General features: G+C 44.3%; 1 protein-coding gene across 12 annotated transcripts in view; it reads left to right on the top strand.

Moving 5' to 3' along the window:
* The window catches only part of NEK10 (NIMA related kinase 10), a 273,507-nt gene that overhangs the window by 50,261 nt on the left and 201,938 nt on the right, over positions 1-21,308 (top strand). For all 12 annotated transcript variants that reach the window (XM_033212845.1, XM_033212839.1, XM_033212837.1 and 9 more), the window contains exons 12-13: positions 2,810-3,034; positions 10,340-10,479. In XM_033212845.1, coding sequence (XP_033068736.1) covers positions 2,810-3,034; positions 10,340-10,479 — 365 coding nt within the window. The remainder of the gene's footprint in view (positions 1-2,809; positions 3,035-10,339; positions 10,480-21,308) is intronic.

Below are 21,308 nucleotides of genomic sequence, written 5' to 3'. Positions count from 1 at the left end.
TTTTTATTACGTCATGTTATTTACATTGTAACTGAATATAATGAGTCAGCTTAGCATTTATTTTCTGTTTAAGTTTATATAAAGAGAATAGAGCAAAGAAGTATATCCATTTATCTTTAGTCCTGCATTACTTCTAGATCTGGGCATAGAAGCTGATGAAATAAATTTTTGTGATATCATCTTTAATATTAGTTTTGTTTATTGCATTTATTTATATCCTGCCTTTTTAGGGAAAGAAACTCTGAGGTGGGTCTATTTTTAGTAATTTCAAATTGTGTATTACAATAAATGACTAGATTGCTAAGATCCATTTGCATTAAGGCAAGTAAAATCAGATAGCAACTGACTTGTTTTGTGATCACCTGCTCTAATAACTCAAAATCTAGAGTCAAATGGATTCATTTTTACTTGAACTGCATATTGTTCTAATAACTATCCAGATAGTTATTAGATTGTGCTTAAACAGACTTGCAATCTACATCATTTGATATTTAGTTGAGTGATTTTCTAAAGAGGCAAAAGAGATAAAAAGAAATCTCAAGCAATGAAGCCCTGACACTTAACTCATAGTAAATCCTTCTATATTCTTCTTCAAAACTCTTGTAAAAGAGCATTAAATATATAGGTAATACTTATAGACTTGGTTATCTGAACAAACAAGGTTCTAAGCTTGGTACCAGGTGTTGAAAACCAAAGATGAATGAGTTATAAATATGTAACGTAGGAGAGGGTCAGACAGTGCTATAACTGATACAGTAGACAGATGCACAGGGTACTCTGGGAGCATGGAGCAGACACTTCCCAATTAGAATGTGGAGTCATGCAAAGTTTCCTGGAGGAAAGAGAAGATATCTAGCGAGAGAGAGAGAGAGAGACAAAGTAAAAACAGAATGTGCTTGGACATGGAAGCATGAAATTGGGTGTGTTAGAGGAATGTGATGGTTGGGCACAGCAGGAGCACAAGAACGAAAGTGCCAGAGAACTAGAGCAGATAGTTAATGATAAACTTAAAATGTAGCTAACTTTGATCAGTGTTCTATTTATGGCAAGACCTGCTCTAAGCACCTTACATATTAACTCATGTGATCTGCACACTAACCCTATTTTCCCCATATTTTATAGATAAGGCAACAAGACACCTTTATCCAGGTCATGCTGGTCTCTGATAAATAACAATGTGAATTTTATCATGAACATTATGGGGACTCATGGAAAAACTTTAAGCATGATCAAATTTGTTTTTTGAAGGATCACTTTGATAGCAGTGTATGTGGGAGTGAGGTGGGGGGTGTTTGTTTATATCCACACACTGAGATCCACTTACAACAAGGAGATGATGTTTGGTGTAGAAACTTTGTGAAGGTAAAGAATACTATTTATCAAGGAACATTTATTATTAATGTCAGAGCACAAAATTTGGGAGCGAGAGGAGCCATAGATAATCAGTTCAGAGGAAAGGAATGAGAAACCAGTATGGGAATGAGAATATTGGAAAGGTAGATGAAAGAAGGGTTTATATCTTGAGCATGACCAAGGATTACAAGCAGGGAAGGAGTAGGGGGGTTAGCTAGCTGCCTGATGTTCAAGAGCATCCCAGAAGTTACCCAGGAAATAGAAAACACTAAGAGCTCTTGACTGACTGTGGAGGAGTGTGAAAAGAGGAATATGTGTCTTGATGCCTCCCAGTCTTGTGGCTTGGAAAACTGAAAATATTGTGGTGCTATGAGTCAAGATTGGGGATATAAGGTGAAGAATAGACCTGGGGAGGAGGCTAATGACTTTGAGTTTAGGGGGAGTGTGGTGAGTACTTGTGGATCATCCATGTGGCTAAAACTTCTGGAGGTTAGGAGCAATGCCTGGGCTGAGATCATGATGGCAAGGTAGAAAGAGTGTTTGAAATCATGGGAGTGGATGACACTATCCAGGATGAGAGTGTTTAAGTATGAGACTAAAGGACTAAGGATGATTCTATAAAACATTTATCATCATAATTTTTCACGGCACAGCTGAACCTTGTGTCTTTACCATCAATTTAATGCACTTTACACTGAGTATATAGTAACTGAGTGCTTTGCCCTTAACTCCCCTGCATTGTCGTGTTTTTGGCATTTTCTATCAATGTCTTATTTTGCAATTACACAGTAAGTTTCTGAAGACTAGAATAAGGCTTTTAATTTTTTTTTTTTTTGTCTTAACACAATGCAGATCTCATTGTTTGTCCTTGATACCTATTTGCTGGTCAGTAGTTTTTGTTTTTGAAATAGAGTCTCGCTCTGTCACCGAGGCTGGAGTGCAGTCGCAAGTGACCTTGGCGCACTGCAACCTCTGCCTCCTGGGTTCGAGCAGTTCTCCTGCCTCAGCCTCCCAAGTGGCTGTGATTACAGGCACACACCACCACGCCCTGCCAATGCTGGTCAGTAGGTTTTTAACCAGACCAATGATGATGCAACGAGCCTATAATTTAGAACAGTGGTCTGCAAACTATGACCTACAGGCTAAGTTTATTCCACTGCTTATTTTTGTAAATAAAGATTTATTGTAACATAGGGATGCTAATTTATTTTTATATGTTGTCTATGGCTGCTTTCATGCTATCAGCATAGCTGAGTTCTTGTGACAGAGATTGTACGGTTAGTAAAGCTAAAAGTGTTTGATTTTGATCGGGCTCCTAACAGAAAATGCACGTTGACCCGTGACTTACAAAATGTTAGGGTTATATTTCATGCACTGATGATAACTTTAGTCTTAATGTAAAGTCATCAACTCATGATACTGTGATTCTCACCCCCACCCTCCCCACCCCTTTCAGACTAACAGCGGAGCTGCTGCGCCTACTTTGTGCAGAGCCCCAGGTGAAAGAGCAGGTGAAGCTCTACGAGGGGATACCTGTCCTCCTTAGTCTGCTCCACTCCGACCACCTGAAGCTGCTCTGGAGCGTTGTCTGGATTCTGGTACAGGTTTGTGAGGACCCTGAGACCAGCGTGGAAATTCGCATTTGGGGAGGCATCAAACAGCTTCTTCATATTTTACGAGGGTGAGTCAGAGTGGGCTTTGGCCTACTTTGTCCTATTTGTTGAAGTCTGGGAACTCTGTGACGAGATGGCAGATTGGTGTGTGCTCACCTCGTTCCCTTCTGCTTTGGGGTTTCTTTGGTAATTCATGCCTTCCGCAGTCATCTATACTTGTCACAAGCATGTTCTACATCCATGTCAGGGGCATTCATCTTTTAAATTCCTTGAGGACCCAGATATATTTATCTTTGCATCACCAACCTCCAGTACAGTGCTGGGAATGTCGAAGGCCATCAATCTGCAAATATAGTGAAGGCTGAATGGAAATCCAGTAACCTAAAGAAAACCTTTGTCTTGTCACCTTTTCCTTGAATTAGTGTATGCATTTTGTCATTCCAAGTATAATGATTACTAATATTTTCCTAAAATGTTTGTGTGTGCACATATATTATTATCAAGAGAAAACAAAGCCTATATGAAAGGAGCAGGTGTATACTCCTTATTTTTCAAAGATGATATCATTAATCAAGTGGTTGCCATGTTACTAACCCTAGTCCAGTTCTCTGCTTTTCTCTCTGATCTTCATTATGGTCCTCTAAGTTGGGCATCATCTCTCTTTTAAAAGTAGAATTCCAGTGACATTATAAGTCAGGAGCATAGAGAATGGATAGTTTAGTTTCCAGTTGAAATTCTCTAGAAGTATGTTGCAATCTAACTTCTATATTTTCTGAATTAAATATATTGAAGTATTGAATAATAATATCTTGTGGTACCATCCATGGGAAGATTCTATTACCTAATATTGTTATAAAGTATAATTCAGTTCTATGGGTGCTGAATCAAAGTTAAAAAAAGTGTGCCTGTTTGAACTGGATCATGTTTATGATCTGCAGTACATAAATAAAGCTCATTTTAATACAAGCAGAGGGACTTATCAATTTTCATATAACTAGATATCATCAAATCAATATTGTTATGACTTTGTACTTGTTACGCTTCTAGGGATATTGCAGAACTGTGTGTTACCAACTTCATTTTCTCTGAGGGAACATTCAGAAGCATAAGAACAGACTGTAGAGACATGAACAGTCGCTTTGTTAACAATATCTGTCATTACCTAAACAAAGGAAAAAATTTATAGACTGTTGGCAATCTACTTGCTTTATGAATGTGACATAAAAATATCAATACTTTATAGTATAAATTATAAATCATTCATTAGTGCTGTGACATAATAAGCCAGCCCCTTGGTCAAAATAATTACAATTGCCAAAGGTTTTTTACTTAGGTTTATAGGATGATGATGGTAATGATGATCATGGTGGTGGTTATTGTTTATTATTGGACAACATACCTATTGCAATAGGTGTAGTTGCCCTCTTGGAGAACAGCTATTTTCTTAAGAATAAAATGAAATTCTATAATAGTTAAGCAGAATTTCAAAGACAAAACCTGCCTTTTTCTTGTATAGAATTGAATATAGCTTTTCTCTTTTGCTCAAGTCATAACTATCCTTGGTAAAAAAAGAGGTCTTTCACATCTAAAGAATCATTTTCCAGTCCATTTTGATGGTGCAATGTTAGCAAACTTTTCCCTGGGATAAGGACATATTTTAACTCTTATTCTATGTTAAATATGTGCTGGTGCTCTGAGAGAATTTATTACCCCAGCTGGATAAACAGTTTCCTTTCAGAGCTTGTTCCTGCCCCTGGGCTGACTGCAGCTGGCACTAGGGGTAGAGGTTGCCAGGCTGTCTTGTGGCTTGAGTATGAACACCACTGTTGTCAGGGCAGTTTCCGGGAAACTTTCTCATGCCTGTTCACCTGCCATCCCACACTCAAAGTCAGCTCCCAAAGGGCTCTCTTGTTCAGGTGAAGAGATCCCTACAATTTGAGTTTTAAGATAATAATGTTGACAGATAAGATCGCCACCTGTGATGTCCCTAGGCTCAGCTCCATTACCTTCCCCATGCTCATTACAGGGAGGACACTAGTGGACCCAGATGACATGAGAGGGAAGTCAAGGAAACTCCATCCATGTTACATTTAGGCATGGAGAAATCCAGGTGGAGTTGCTGCTATAAAAAATAAATACATGGAAAAAATGGTAACTATGTAAAACAAAAGGGAACAAAGCAGGCAAAAGACAGATGAAGAATCTGTTATGGAAGAAAGTGCACTGAGTAAACAGAAAAGTGAATGCTTTATTTCATCAAGGACATTAAGCAGAGCATGAATTTATGAAATGAGGTTAAAGATGAAACAAATTTTGGACACAGAAAGGGGAGAAGATTGCAGGGCCGGGAGAGAGCAAGGACTGAACAGCACCTACAGAGCCGACACACAGGAGAGAGAGCAAGGACTGAACAGCACCTACAGAGCCGACACACAGGAGAGAGAGCAAGGACTGAACAGCACCTACAGAGCCGACACACAGGAGAGAGAGCAAGGACTGAACAGCACCTACAGAGCCGACACACAGGAGAGAGAGCAAGGACTGAAGACACCTACAGAGCCGACACACAGGAGAGAGCAAGGACTGAACAGCACCTACAGAGCCGACACACAGGAGAGAGAGCAGGACTGAAGAACACCTACAGAGCCGACACACAGGAGAGAGCAAGGACTGAAGAACACCTACAGAGCCGACACACAGGAGAGAGAGCAAGGACTGAACAGCACCTACAGAGCCGACACACAGAAGAGAGAGCAAGGACTGAATAACACCTACAGAGCCGACACACAGAAGAGAGAGCAAGGACTGAACAACACCTACAGAGCCGACACACAGGAGAGAGAGCAAGGACTGAACAGCACCTACAGAGCCGACACACAGGAGAGAGAGCAAGGACTGAAGAACACCTACAGAGCCGACACACAGGAGAGAGAGCAAGGACTGAACAGCACCTACAGAGCCGACACACAGGAGAGAGAGCAAGGACTGAACAGCACCTACAGAGCCGACACACAGGAGAGAGAGCAAGGACTGAACACCCTACAGAGCCGACACACAGGAGAGAGAGCAAGGACTGAAGAACACCTACAGAGCCGACACACAGGAGAGAGAGCAAGGACTGAAACACCTACAGAGCCGACACACAGGAGAGAGAGCAAGGACTGAACAGCACCTACAGAGCCGACACACAGAGAGAGAGAGCAAGGACTGAATAACACCTACAGAGCCGACACACAGAAGAGAGAGCAAGGACTGAACAACACCTACAGAGCCGACACACAGGAGAGAGAGCAAGGACTGAACAGCACCTACAGAGCCGACACACAGGAGAGAGAGCAAGGACTGAAGAACACCTACAGAGCCGACACACAGGAGAGAGAGCAAGGACTGAACAGCACCTACAGAGCCGACACACAGGAGAGAGAGCAAGGACTGAACAGCACCTACAGAGCCGACACACAGGAGAGAGAGCAAGGACTGAAGAACACCTACAGAGCCGACACACAGGAGAGAGAGCAAGGACTGAAGAACACCTACAGAGCCGACACACAGGAGAGAGAGCAAGGACTGAAGAACACCTACAGAGCCGACACACAGGAGAGAGAGCAAGGACTGAACAGCACCTACAGAGCGACACACAGGAGAGAGAGCAAGGACTGAAGAGCACCTACAGAGCCGACACACAGGAGAGAGAGCAAGGACTGAAGAACACCTACAGAGCCGACACACAGGAGAGAGAGCAAGGACTGAACAGCACCTACAGAGCCGACACACAGGAAGAGAGCAAGGACTGAACAACACCTACAGAACCGACACACAGGAGAGAGAGCAAGGACTGAACAGCACACAGACCGACCACACACAGATAGAGAGCAAGGACTGACCGCACCTACAGAGCCGACACACAGAGAGAGCAAGGACTGACAACACCTACAGAGCCGACACACAGAGAGAGAGCAAGGACTGAAGAACACCTACAGAGCCGACACACAGGAGAGAGAGCAGGACTGAACAGCACCTACAGAGCCGACACACAGGAGAGAGAGCAAGGACTGAACAGCACCTACAGAGCCGACACACAGGAGAGAGAGCAAGGACTGAAGAACACCTACAGAGCCGACACACAGGAAGAGAGCAAGGACTGAAGAACCCTACAGAGCCGACACACAGGAGAGAGAGCAAGGACTGAAGAACCCTACAGAGCCGACACACAGGAGGAGAGCAAGGACTGAACAGCACCTACAGAGCCGACACACAGGAGAAGAGCAAGGACTGAAAGCACCTACAGAGCCGACACACAGGAGAGAGAGCAAGACTGAAGAACACCTACAGAGCCGACACACCAGGAGAGAGAGCAAGGACTGAACAGCACCTACAGAGCCGACACACAGGAAGAGAGCAAGGACTGAACAACACCTACAGACCCGACACAGGAGAGAGAGCAAGACTGAAGAACACCTACAGAGCCGACACACAGGAGAGAGAGCAAGGACTGAACAGCACCTACAGAGCCGACACACAGGAGAGAGAGCAAGGACTGAAGAACACCTACAGCACACGCACCAGGAAGAGACAAGGACTGCGCACACCTACAGACCGACACACAGGAGAGAGAGCAAGGACTGAACAGCACCTACAGAGCCGACACCAGGAGAGAGAGCAAGGACTGAAGAACACCTACAGAGCCGCACACAGGAGAGAGCAAGGACTGAACAACCCTACAGAGACGACACACGGGAGAGAGAGCAGGACTGAAGAACACCTACAGAGCCGACACACAGGAGAGAGCAAGGACTGAACAGCACCTACAGAGCCGACACACAGGAGAGAGAGCAAGGACTGAAGAACACCTACAGAGCCGACACACAGGAGAGAGAGCAAGGACTGAAGAACCACCTACAAAGAGCCAACACCAGAGAGAGAGCAAGGACTGAACAGCACCTACAGAGCCGACACACAGAGAGAGAGCAAGGACTGAATAACACCTACAGAGCCGACAACAGGAGAGAGAGCAAGGACTGAATAACACCTACAGAGCCGACACACAGGAGAGAGAGCAGGACTGAGAACACCTACAGAGCCGACACCAGGAGAGAGAGCAAGGACTGAACAGCACCTACAGAGCCGACACACAGAGAGAGAGCAGGACTGAAGAGCACCTACAGAGCCGACACACAGGAGAGAGAGCAAGGACTGAAGAGCACCTACAGAGCCGACACACAGGAGAGAGAGCAAGGACTGAACGCACCTACAGAGCCGACACACAGGAGAGAGAGCAAGGACTGAACAACACCTACAGAACCGACACACAGGAGAGAGAGCAAGGACTGAAGAACACCTACAGAGCCGACACACAGGAGAGAGAGCAAGGACTGAACAGCACCTACAGAGCCGACACACAGGAGAGAGAGCAAGGACTGAAGAACACCTACAGACCGACACACAGGAGAGAGAGCAAGGACTGAACAGCACCTACAGAGCCGACACACAGGAGAGAGAGCAAGGACTGAACAGCACCTACAGAGCCGACACACAGAGAGAGCAAGGACTGAAGAACACCTACAGAGCCGACACACAGGAGAGAGAGCAAGGACTGAAGACACCTACAGAGCCGACACACAGGAGAGAGAGCAAGGACTGAACAGCACCTACAGAGCCGACACACAGGAGAGAGCAAGGACTGAACAGCACCTACAGAGCCGACACACAGGAGAGAGAGCAAGGACTGAAGAACACCTACAGAGCCGACACACAGGAGAGAGAGCAAGGACTGAAGACACCTACAGAGCGACACACAGGAGAGAGAGCAAGGACTGAAGAACACCTACAGAGCCGACACACAGAGAGAGGCAAGGACTGACAGCACCTACAGAGCCGACACACAGGAGAGAGAGCAAGGACTGAAGAACACCTACAGAGCCGACACACAGGAGAGAGCAAGGACTGACAACACCTACAGAGCCGACACACAGGAGAGAGAGCAAGGACTGAAGAACACCTACAGAGCCGACACACAGGAGAGAGAGCAAGGACTGAAGAGCACCTACAGAGCCGACACACAGGAGAGAGAGCAAGGACTGAAGAACACCTACAGAGCCGACACACAGGAGAGAGAGCAAGGACTGAACAGCACCTACAGAGCCGACACACAGGAGAGAGAGCAAGGACTGAAGAACACCTACAGAGCCGACACACAGGAGAGAGAGCAAGGACTGAACAGCACCTACAGAGCCGACACACAGGAGAGAGAGCAAGGACTGAAGAACACCTACAGAGCCGACACACAGGAGAGAGAGCAAGGACTGAACAGCACCTACAGAGCCGACACACAGGAAGAGAGCAAGGACTGAACAGCACCTACAGAGCCGACACACAGGAGAGAGAGCAAGGACTGAAGAACACCTACAGAGCCGACACACAGGAGAGAGCAAGGACTGAAGAACACCTACAGAGCCGACACACAGGAGAGAGAGCAAGGACTGAATAACACCTACAGAGCCGACACACAGGAGAGAGAGCAAGGACTGAACAGCACCTACAGAGCCGACACACAGGAGAGAGAGCAAGGACTGAAGAACACCTACAGAGCCGACACACAGGAGAGAGAGCAAGGACTGAATAACACCTACAGAGCCGACACACAGGAGAGAGAGCAAGGACTGAAGAACACCTACAGAGCCGACACACAGGAGAGAGAGCAAGGACTGAACAGCACCTACAGAGCCGACACACAGGAGAGAGAGCAAGGACTGAAGAACACCTACAGAGCCGACACATTAGCTAGATCACCAGGAAAAAAAAAATGCAAATAGTAAAATGTAGGGTAAGCTTGGAAAAAATTACATATAATGCAGAAGAAAAAGACCAATGAATAAAAGAAATTAGAAAATGAATGATATGCCCAATAGAAGAAGACAGGTTTTCAACATGTGAGTAATTGAGATCCCGGAAGTACAGAGTAAAATGAAAAGGGCCAAACTTTTCCAAGGTGTGATAGAAGAGAACTTCCTTAAAAAAAGGAAGATTGAAAGTTCATGGAAAAAGAAAACTGAGAATAATCAAGACTGAGATGTATTCAGGTGAATCAACTCCAGGAAAATAGAAAATTCAAAAACGAAGGTGGCCATGTAGAGCAGTGGGGAGGGGACACTTTTCAATAAATAGTAAGAAATCAGTTCAGTAACCATAAAAAAAAAAAAAGATTCTTACCACACACCATACACAAAAAATCAATTCTAGGTAGATTGGAAAGTGAAACAATAATGATGCCTTCATGACCTGAGGGAGGCAAAGATTTCTAAAATGTGACATAGAAAGGACTGACGGTGAAGGGAAATTGATAAATGGTCTGTGCATTAACTTTTCTTTTTCAGAGACAGAAATTTTGTTTCTGATCGCTCCTCCTTCGGAAGCCTGTCCAGTGCAAATGCTGCAGGCCGAATTCAGCAGCTTCATTTATCAGAAGACTTGAGCCCTAGGGAAATACAAGAAAATACTTTCTCTCTTCAAGCAGGTATTTATGTTTTATTATTTGATACACTATTATAGATTAGTATAATAGTGTTAAGTAGGCACAATTTAGAAGTTTACAAAAATGTGAGGTGAAATCCACATGGATGCCGGAAACTTCTTGGTCCCAGTGTTGGACTTGTAGATGAATGATGTAACAAGTGTTTTCTTTGCCTTCTATGTTCTGAACCCAGAAAGAGATAAACTCAGAAGTCAGAGATAGGGAGACAAAACATTAGCTTTATTATGAGGGAAGGTGGATTAGGGGATGCAGCTTGATCTGTGGCCAGAGTCATGCTTTCTAGAATTTTCTAGATCCCAGGGCACCCTACATAAGGGGGAATCTACAGTGCACACACTTGTCTCACCAGGTACAAGAGAGTACCTTCCCTATGCTTCTTGAGCTCCAAAGAGAAGACTGAAAGATGCTGCCCTGTCTAGGATTTTCACATGCAAGCAGGAGCAGCAATGCATCAATGCTTTTTGGCAGGGCCACCTTGAGCAGTCATGCAGTTTGTGTCCTGCCTGGGGGCACCTGGCCTTTGGGACAAGTGGAGATACAGTGCAGTTGGTGCACTGTAGTGCTGAGTGCTGAGTGCTATTGGCCAAGTTGGGTGCCCCAGAGCAGCCCACAGAAAGGGAGCAGAGAGGTGTGGCGTGGGCCAGCAGGAGACAGGGGGACTCTGAAGGGAAAGAGTAGACATTGTGGGAGAGGGAACAAGGGAGTGGCGGAGTGGGAGAAGGCAGGCTTTCCTTGCTGTCTACTATTTTCTCCTGAAGAATACAGAAGATATTTCTTCACAGATGTGTGAAAACAAGGACATAGGATCTCCTCCTCAAAGTGCCATTTCTGCTTACTCTAAAAGGACCCTGTCTCAGTACAAGGTCTTCTGCTGGGGGTTTACTGTTTGAAGGCTCCCCAGAAGTCTAATCCAGTGGAATCTCAGAGCTCTGAGTGTTTCTAGCAATCATTCAAAGAGTGGGTGAGATTGATAGTGATAGAATTCAGAAGAGCTGCTACTTAGATGTGGAACTATAGGGGAGTGAATGCCTGAGAAGGGGCACAAGGAGCCTTTGAGAACTGGAAATATAGCCTACACATTCCTCTGGGTGGAGGATGGTTACAGGGCACATAGATATGTAATATCTCATTGAGCCATACACTTAAGTTGTGTTTACATTATATAGCTTATTCTATACCCATATTAGTCCATTTTCATGCTGCTGCTAAAGACATACCCAAGATAGGGCAATTTACAAAAGAAAGATGTTTAATGGACTTACAGTTCCACATGGTTGAGGAGGCCTCACAATCATGGTGGAAGGCAAGGAGAAGCAAGTCACATCTTACATGGATTATGGCAGGCAAGAGAGAGCTTGTGCAGGGAAACCAAGTGCATTTTCAATGGTTTTACAAAAAAAAATTTTAAAAATCATCAGATCTCAAGTGAGACTCATTCACTATCATGAGAACAGTGCAGGAAAGACCCACCTCCATAATCCAGTCACCCCCCACTGAGTTCCTCCCGTGACACATGAGAGTTATGGGAGTTACAATTCAAGATTGAGATTTGGGTGGGGACACAGTCAAACCATATCATTTTGCTCTTCACCCCTTCCAAATCGTATGTCCTTACATTTCAAAACCAGTCATACCTTCACAACAGTCCCCCAAAGTCTTAACTCATTTCAGCATTAACTCAGAAGTCCACAGTCCAACACCTGAGACAAGGCAAGTCCCTTGCCTGTGAGCCTGTAAAATCAAAAGCAAGTCAGTTACTTCCTAGACACAATGGGGTACAGGCATTGGATAAATGCAGCTGTTCCAGATGGGAGAAACTGGCCAAAACAAAGGGGCTACAGTCCCCATGCAAGTCCAAAATCTAGCCGGGCAGTCAAATCTTAAAGCTCCAAAATGATCTCCTTTGACTCCATGTCTTGCATCTGGGTCACACTGATGCTATAAATGGGTTCCCATGATCTTGGGCAGCTCCACCCCGTGGCTGTGCGAGGTACAGCTTTCCTCTTGGCTGCTTTCACGGGTGGATGTTGAGTGTCTTTGGCTTTTCCAGACACACAGTGCACACTGTCAGTGGATCTACCATTCCAGGGTCTGGAGGACAGTGGCCTGCTTCTTACAGCTCCAGTAGGCAGTGCCCCAGCAGGGACTCTGTGTGGGGACTCTGACCCCACATTTCCCTTCTGAATTGCTGTAGCAGATGTTCTCCATGAGAACTCCGCCCCTTCAGCAAACTTCTGCCTGGGCATCCAGGCATTTCCATACATCCTCTGAAATCTAGGCAGAGGTTCCTAAACCCCAATTCTTTACTTTTGTGTACATGCAGGCTCAACACCACATGGAAGCTGCCAAGGCTTGGGACTTCCACCCTCTGAAGCAACAGCCTGAGCTGTACCCTGGCCCCTTTTAGTCATGACTGAAGTGGCTGGGATGCAGGGCACCAAGTCCCTAGACTACACACAGCAGAGGGACCCTGGGTCCAGTCCATGAAACTGAGTTTTCCTCCTAAACCTTCAGGCCTGTGATGGGAGGGACTGCTGCAAAGGTCTCTGACATGCCCTGAATAAATTTTCCCCATTGTTTTGGGGATTAACATTTGGCTCATTACTTATGCAAATTTCTGCAGCTGGCTTGAATTTCTCTTCAGAAAATGGGATTTTCTTTTCTATTGCATTGTCAGACTGCACATTTTCCAAACTTTTATGCTGTGTTCCTCTTCTAAAACTCAATGCCTTTAACACATTCAAATCACCTCTTGAATGCTTTGCTGCTTAGAAATTTCTCCTGCCAGATACCCTAAATCATTTCTCTCAAGTTCAAAGTTCCATCAGATCTCTAGGGTAGGGGCAAAATGCCGCCAGTCTCTTTGCTAAAACATAACAAGAGTCACCATTGCTCCAGTTACCAACAATTTGCTCATCTCCATCTGAGACCACCTCAGCCTGGATTTCATTGTCCATATCATTATCAGCATTTGGTCAAAGCCATTCAACAAGTCTCTAGGGAGTTCCAAACTTTCCCACATTTTCCTGTCATTTTGAGAGCCCTCCAAATTGTTCCAACCTCTGCCTGTTACCCAGTTCCAAAGTTGCTTTTACATTTTATGTTATCTTTTCAGCAAAGCCCCACTCTACTGGTACCAATTTACTGTATTAGTCCATTTTCATGCTGGGCAATTTCCAAAAGAAAGAGGTTTAATGGACTTACAGTTCCATATGACTGGAGAGGCCTCACAATCATGGCGGAAGACAAGGAGGAGCAAGTCTCATCTTAAGTGGATGGCAACAGGCAAAGAGAGGGCTTGTGCAGGGAAATTCCCATTTTTAAAACCATCAAATCTTGTGAGACTCATCACTATCACGAGAACAGTGCAGGAAAGACCCACCCCCGTAATTCAATCACTTCACACCAGGTTCCTCCCATGACACGTGGGAATTGTGAGAACTACAATTCATGATGAGATTTGGGTGGGAACACAGCCAAACCATGTCAATACCTAAATAAAAATGGAAAATAAAAATTAAAAACACAAGATGGCTGAATAGGAACAGCTCCAGTCTCCAACTCCCAGCGCGAGCGACACAGAAGACGGGTGATTTCTGCATTTTCAACTGAGGTACTGGGGTCATCTCACTAGGGAGTGCCGGACAATCGGTGCTGGTCAGCTGCTGCAGCCTGACCAGCGAGAGCTGAAGCAGGGCGAGGCATCGCCTCACCTGGAAGCGCAAGGGGGAAGGAAATCCGTTTTCCTAGCCAGGGGAACTGAGACACACAACACCTGGAAAATCAGGTAACTCCCACCCCAATACTGCGCTTTAAGGAAACAGGCACACCAGGAGAATATATACCACACCTGGCTGGGAGGGTCCCACGCCCACGGAGCCTCCCTCACTGCTAACACAGCAGTCTGCAGCTATCTATCCGCAAGGCAGCAGCGAGGCTGGGGGAGGGGCGCCCGCCATTGCTGAGGCTTAAGTAGGTAAACAAAGCCGCTGGGAAGCTCGAACTAGGTGGAGCTCACAGCAGCTCAAGGAAGCCTGCCTGTCTCGGTAGACTCCACCTCTGGGGACAGCGCACAGCTGAAGACCAATAGGGGAAGCAGCGGGGGCCGGTGCAGACGCGAACAACTCTGTCTGACAGCTTTGGGGAGAGCCGTGGATCTCCCAACACGGAGGTTGAGATCTGAGAATGGACAGACTGCCTGCTCAGGTGGGTCCCTGACCCCTGAGTAGCCTAGCTGGGAGACATCCCCCACTAGGGTGGAGTACACCCCTGAGAGGAAGCTTCCAAAGGAAGTATCAGACAGGTACACTGGCTTTCAGCAATATTCTATCGTCGGCAACCTCTGCTGCTGATACCCAGGCAAACAGGGTCTGGAGTGGACCTCAAGCAATCTCCAACAGACCAACAGACAGTCCTTCTGACTGTCAGAAGGAAAACTATCAAACAGGAAGGACACCTATATCAAAACCCCATCAGTACGTCACCATCATCAAAGACCAGAGACAGATAAAACACAAAGATGGGGAAGAAGCAGGGCAGAAAAGCTGGAAATTCAAAAAATAAGAGCGCATCTCCCCCTGCAAAGGAGCGCAGCCCATCGCCAGCAACGGATCGAAGCTGGTCAGAGAATGACTTTGACGAGATGAGAGAAGAAGGCTTCAGTCCATCAAACTTCTCAGAGCTAAAGGAGGAATTACGTACCCAGCGCAAAGAAACTAAAAATCTTGAAAAAAGAGTGGAAGAATTGACAGCTAGACTAATTAATGCAGAGGAGATCATAAACGAAATGACAGAGATGAAAACCATGACACGAGAAATATGTGACAAATGCACAAGCTTCAGTAACCAACTCGATCAACTGGAAGAAAGAGTATCAGCGATAGATGATCAAATGAATGAAGTGAAGCGAGAACAGAAACCAAAAGAAAAAAGAAGAAAAAGAAATCAACAAAGCCTGCAAGAAGTATGGGATTATGTAAAAAGACCAAATCTACGTCTGATTGGGGTGCCTGAAAGCGAGGGGGAAAATGGAACCAGGTTCGAAAACACTCTGCAGGATATCATCCAGGAGAACTTCCCCAACCTAGTAGGGCAGGCCAACATTCAAATTCAGGAAATACAGAGAACGCCACAAAGATACTCCTCCAGAAGAGCAACTCCAAGACACATAATTGCCAGATTCACCAAAGTTGAAATGAAGGAAAAATTTTTAAGGGCAGCCAGAGAGAAAGGTCGGGTTACCCACAAAGGGAAGCCCATCAGACTAACAGCAGATCTCTCGGCAGAAACTCGACAAGCCAGAAGAGAGTGGGGGCCAATATTCAACGTTCTTAAAGAAAAGAATTTTCAACCCAGAATTTCATATCCAGCCAAACTAAGTTTCATCAGTGAAGGAGAAATAAAATCCTTTACACATAAGCAAATGCTTAGAGATTTTGTCACCACCAGGCCTGCCTTACAAGAGACCCTGAAGGAAGCCCTAAACATGGAATGGAACAACCGCTACCAGCCATTGCAAAAACATGCCAAAATGTAAAGGCCATCAAGGCTAGGAAGAAACTGCATCAACTAACGAGCAAAATAACCACTTAATATCATAATGACAGGATCAAGTTCACACATAACAATATTCACCTTAAATGTAAATGGACTAAATGCTCCAATTAAAAGACACAGACTGGCAAACTGGATAAAGAGTCAAGACCCATCAGTCTGCTGTATTCAGGAGACCCATCTCACATGCAGAGACATACATAGGCTCAAAATAAAGGGAGGGAGGAAGACCTACCAAGCAAATGGAGAACAAGAAAAAGCAGGGGTTGCAATCCTAGTCTCTGATAAAACAGACTTTAAACCATCAAAGATCAAAAGAGACAAAGAAGGCCATTACATAATGGTAAAGGGATCAATTCAACAGGAAGAGCTAACTCTCCTAAATATATATGCACCCAATACAGGAGCACCCAGATTCATAAAGCAAGTCCTTAGAGACTTACAAAGAGACTTAGACTCCCATACAATAATAATGGGAGACTTCAACACTCCACTGTCAACATTAGACAGATCAACGAGACAGAAAGTTCACAAGGATATCCAGGAATTGAACTCATCTCTGCACCAAGCGGACCTAATAGACATCTATAGAACTCTCCACCCCAAATCAACAGAATATACATTCTTCTCAGCACCACATCGCACTTATTCCAAAATTGACCACATAATTGGAAGTAAAACACTCCTCAGCAAATGTCAAAGAACAGAAATTATAACAAACTGTCTCTCAGACCACAGTGCAATCAAACTAGAACTCAGGACTAAGAAACTCAATCCAAACCGCTCAACTACATGGAAACTGAACAACCTGCTCCTGAATGACTACTGGGTACATAACGAAATGAAAGCAGAAATAAAGATGTTCTTTGAAACCAATGAGAACAAAGATACAACATACCAGAATCTCTGGGACACATTTAAAGCAGTGTGTAGAGGGAAATTTATAGCACTAAATGCCCACAAGAGAAAGCAGGAAAGATCTAAAATTGACACTCTAACATCACAATTAAAAGAACTAGAGAGGCAAGAGCAAACACATTCAAAAGCTAGCAGAAGGCAAGAAATAACTAAGATCAGAGCAGAACTGAAGGAGATAGAGACACAAAAAACCCTCCAAAAAATCCATGAATCCAGGAGTTGGTTTTTTGAAAAGATCAACAAAATTGACAGACCTCTAGCAAGACTAATAAAGAAGAAAAGAGAGAGGAATCAAATAGACGCAATAAAAAATGATAAAGGGGATATCACCACTGACCCCACAGAAATACAAACAACCATCAGAGAATACTATAAACGCCTCTGCGCAAATCAACTAGAAAATCTAGAAGAAATGGATAATTTCCTGAACACTTACACTCTCCCAAGACTAAACCAGGATGAAGTTGAATCCCTGAATAGACCAATAGCAGGCTCTGAAATTGAGGCAACAATTAATAGCCTACCCACCAAAAAAAGTCCAGGACCAGATGGATTCACAGATGAATTCTACCAGAGGTACAAGGAGGAGCTGGTACCAGTCCTTCTGAAACTATTCCAATCAATAGAAAAAGAGGGAATCCTCCCTAACTCATTTTATGAGGCCAACATCATCCTGATACCAAAGCCTGGCAGAGACACAACAAAAAAAGAGAATTTTAGACCAATATCCCTGATGAACATCGATGCAAAAATCCTCAGTAAAATACTGGCAAACCGGATTCAGCAGCACATCAAAAAGCTTATCCACCATGATCAAGTGGGCTTCATCCCTGGGATGCAAGGCTGGTTCAACATTCGCAAATCAATCAATGTAATCCAGCATATAAACAGAACCAAAGACAAGAACCACATGATTATCTCAATAGATGCAGAAAAGGCTTTTGACAAAATTCAACAGCCCTTCATGCTAAAAACGCTCATTAAATTCGGTATTGATGGAACGTACCTCAAAATAATAAGAGCTATTTATGACAAACCCACAGCTAATATCATACTGAATGGGCAAAAACTGGAAAAATTCCCTTTGAAAACTGGCACAAGACAGGGATGCCCTCTCTCACCACTCCTATTCAACATAGTGTTGGAAGTTCTGGCCAGGGCAATCAGGCAAGAGAAAGAAATCAAGGGTATCCAGTTAGGAAAAGAAGAAGTCAAATTGTCCCTGTTTGCAGATGACATGATTGTATATTTAGAAAACCCCATCGTCTCAGCCCAAAATCTCCTTAAGCTGATAAGCAACTTCAGCAAAGTCTCAGGATACAAAATTAATGTGCAAAAATCACAAGCATTTTTTTTTTTTTTTTTGAGGTGGAGTCTTGCTCTGTCGCCCGGACTGGAGTGCAGTGGCCAGATCTCAGCTCACTGCAAGCTCCGCCTCCCGGGTTTACGCCATTCTCCTGCCTCAGCCTCCCGAGTAGCTGGGACTACAGGTGCCCGCCACCTCGCCCGGCTAGTTTTTGTATTTTTAGTAGAGACGGGGTTTCACCGTATTAGCCAGGATGGTCTCGATCTCCTGACCTCGTGATCCGCCCGTCTCGGCCTCTCAAAGTGCTGGGATTACAGGCTTGAGCCACCGCGCCCGGCCACACAAGCATTCTTATACACCAGTAACAGACAAGCAGAGAGCCAAATCAGGAATGAACTTCCATTCACAATTGCTTCAAAGAGAATCAAATACCTAGGAATCCAGCTTACAAGGGATGTAAAGGACCTCTTCAAGGAGAACTACAAACCACTGCTCAGTGAAATCAAAGAGGACACAAACAAATGGAAGAACATACCATGCTCATGGATAGGAAGAATCAATATCGTGAAAATGGCCATACTGCCCAAGGTGATTTATAGATTCAATGCCATCCCCATGAAGCTACCAATGACTTTCTTCACAGAATTGGAAAAAACTGCTTTAAAGTTCATATGGAACCAAAAAAGAGCCCGCGTTGCCAAGACAATCCTAAGTCAAAAGGACAAAGCTGGAGGCATCACGCTACCTGACTTCAAACTATACTACAAGGCTACAGTAACCAAAACAGCATGGTACTGGTACCAAAACAGAGATATACACCAATGGAAGAGAACGGAGTCCTCAGAAATAATACCACACATCTACAGCCATCTGATCTTTGACAAACCTGAGAGAAACAAGAAAGGGGGAAAGGATTCCCTATTCAATAAATGGTGCTGGGAAAATTGGCTAGCCATAGTAGAAAGCTGAAACTGGATCCTTTCCTTACCCCTTATACGAAGATTAATTCAAGGTGGATTAGAGATTTAAATGTTAGACCTAATACCATAAAAACCCTAGAAGAAAATCTAGGTAGTACCATTCAGGACATAGGCATGGGCAAGGACTTCATGTCTAAAACACCAAAAGCAACGGCAGCAAAAGCCAAAATTGACACATGGGATCTAATTAAACTAAAGAGCTTTTGCACAGCAAAAGGAACTACCATCAGCGTGAACAGGCAACCTACAGAATGGGAGAAAATTTTTGCAATCTACTCATCTGAAAGGGCTAATACCCAGAATCTACAAAGAACTCAAACAAATATACAAGAAAAAAACAAACAACCCCATCAAAAAGTGGGGAAAGGATATGAACAGACATTTCAAAAAGAAGACATTCATACAGCCAACAGACACATGAAAAAATGCTCATCATCACTGGCCATCAGAGAAATGCAAATCAAAACCACAATGAGATACCATCTCACACCAGTTAGAATGGCAATCATTAAGAAGTCAGGAAACGGCCGGGCGCGGTGGCTCAAGCCTGTAATCCCAGCACTTTGGGAGGCCGAGACGGGCGGATCACGAGGTCAGGAGATCGAGACCATCCGGGCTAATACGGTGAAACCCGTCTCTACTAAAAATACAAAAACTAGCCGGGCGAGGTGGCGGCGCCTGTAGTCCCAGCTACTTGGGAGGCTGAGGCAGGAGAATGGCGGAAACCCAGGAGGCGGAGCTTGCAGTGAGCTGAGATCTGGCCACTGCACTCCAGTCCGGGCGACAGAGCGAGACTCCTCTCAAAAAAAAAAAAAAAAAAAAAAAAAAAAAAAAAAAAAAAAAAAGAAGTCAGGAAACAACAGGTGTTGGAGAGGATGTGGAGAAATAGGAACACTTTTACACTGTTGGTGGGATTGTAAACTAGTTCAACCATTATGGAAAACAGTATGGCGATTCCTCAAGGATCTAGAACTAGATGTACCATATGACCCAGCCATCCCACTACTGGGTATATACCCAAAGGATATAAATATTCTACTACAAAGACACATGCACACGTATGTTTATTGCGGCACTATTCACAATAGCAAAGACTTGGAATCAACCCAAATGTCCATCTGTGACAGACTGGATTAAGAAAATGTGGCACATATACACCATGGAATACTATACAGCCATAAAAAAAAAAAAAGGATGAGTTTGCGTCCTTTGTAGGGACATGGATGCAGCTGGAAACCATCATTCTTAGCAAACTATCACAAGAAGAGAAAACCAAACACCGTATGTTCTCACTCATAGGTGGGAACTGAACAATGAGATCACTTGGACTAGGGAAGGGGAACATCACACACTGGGGCCTATCATGGGGAGTGGGGAGGAGGGAGGGATTGCATTGGGGAGTTATACCTGATATAAATGATGAATTGATGGGTGCTGATGAGTTGATGGGTGCAGCACACCAACATGGCATAAGTATACATATGTAACAAACCTGCACGTTATGCACGTGTACTCTAGAACTTAAAGTATAATAAAAAAAAGTAATAATAAAATAAAAAATAAAATTTCAATTTTAAGATGTAAAAAAAAAAAAAAATTAAAAACATAAAGGGTTAAGAGTAGGGTTTGAGTTTTGACTCCACCCTTATTGATGGCTATATGGCCTTGGGCAAGTTCCTTAACTTCTCCAAGCTTCAGGTTTGCTTATGTAAAATGGTGATGATAATCATATCAGTGATAGAAGATCATTTTGAGAATTATGTGGGAATATATATAAAATCTTTAGCACACTAAAATGGAATTATCCTTTATAGGAGCTCTGTGCTATAGAGTCTGGCATAATTCTGAGAGCACAAGTATTTCGGTGCAAAATGCCACCAAAGGCTGCCACAGTGGCTATCAGGAGGCAAGAGTGGTGCTGTTTAGGGCTGGAGATTTAACGTCTGGCAGACTGGGACTGCACTCTTGATCATTTCCGCTTACTGGTTGTGTGGCCTAGTCTAGTAACTCTTTGAAACTGTTTTCTCACCAGTAACACTGGTAATCATAGTGGA

Source organism: Trachypithecus francoisi, unplaced genomic scaffold (assembly GCF_009764315.1).
Source record: "Trachypithecus francoisi isolate TF-2019V2 unplaced genomic scaffold, Tfra_2.0 Lachesis_group0, whole genome shotgun sequence".
Taxonomy (NCBI): Eukaryota; Metazoa; Chordata; class Mammalia; order Primates; family Cercopithecidae; genus Trachypithecus; species Trachypithecus francoisi.
Note: the sequence above shows the minus strand (reverse complement) of the source record. Positions and strands in the feature narration are given on the sequence as shown.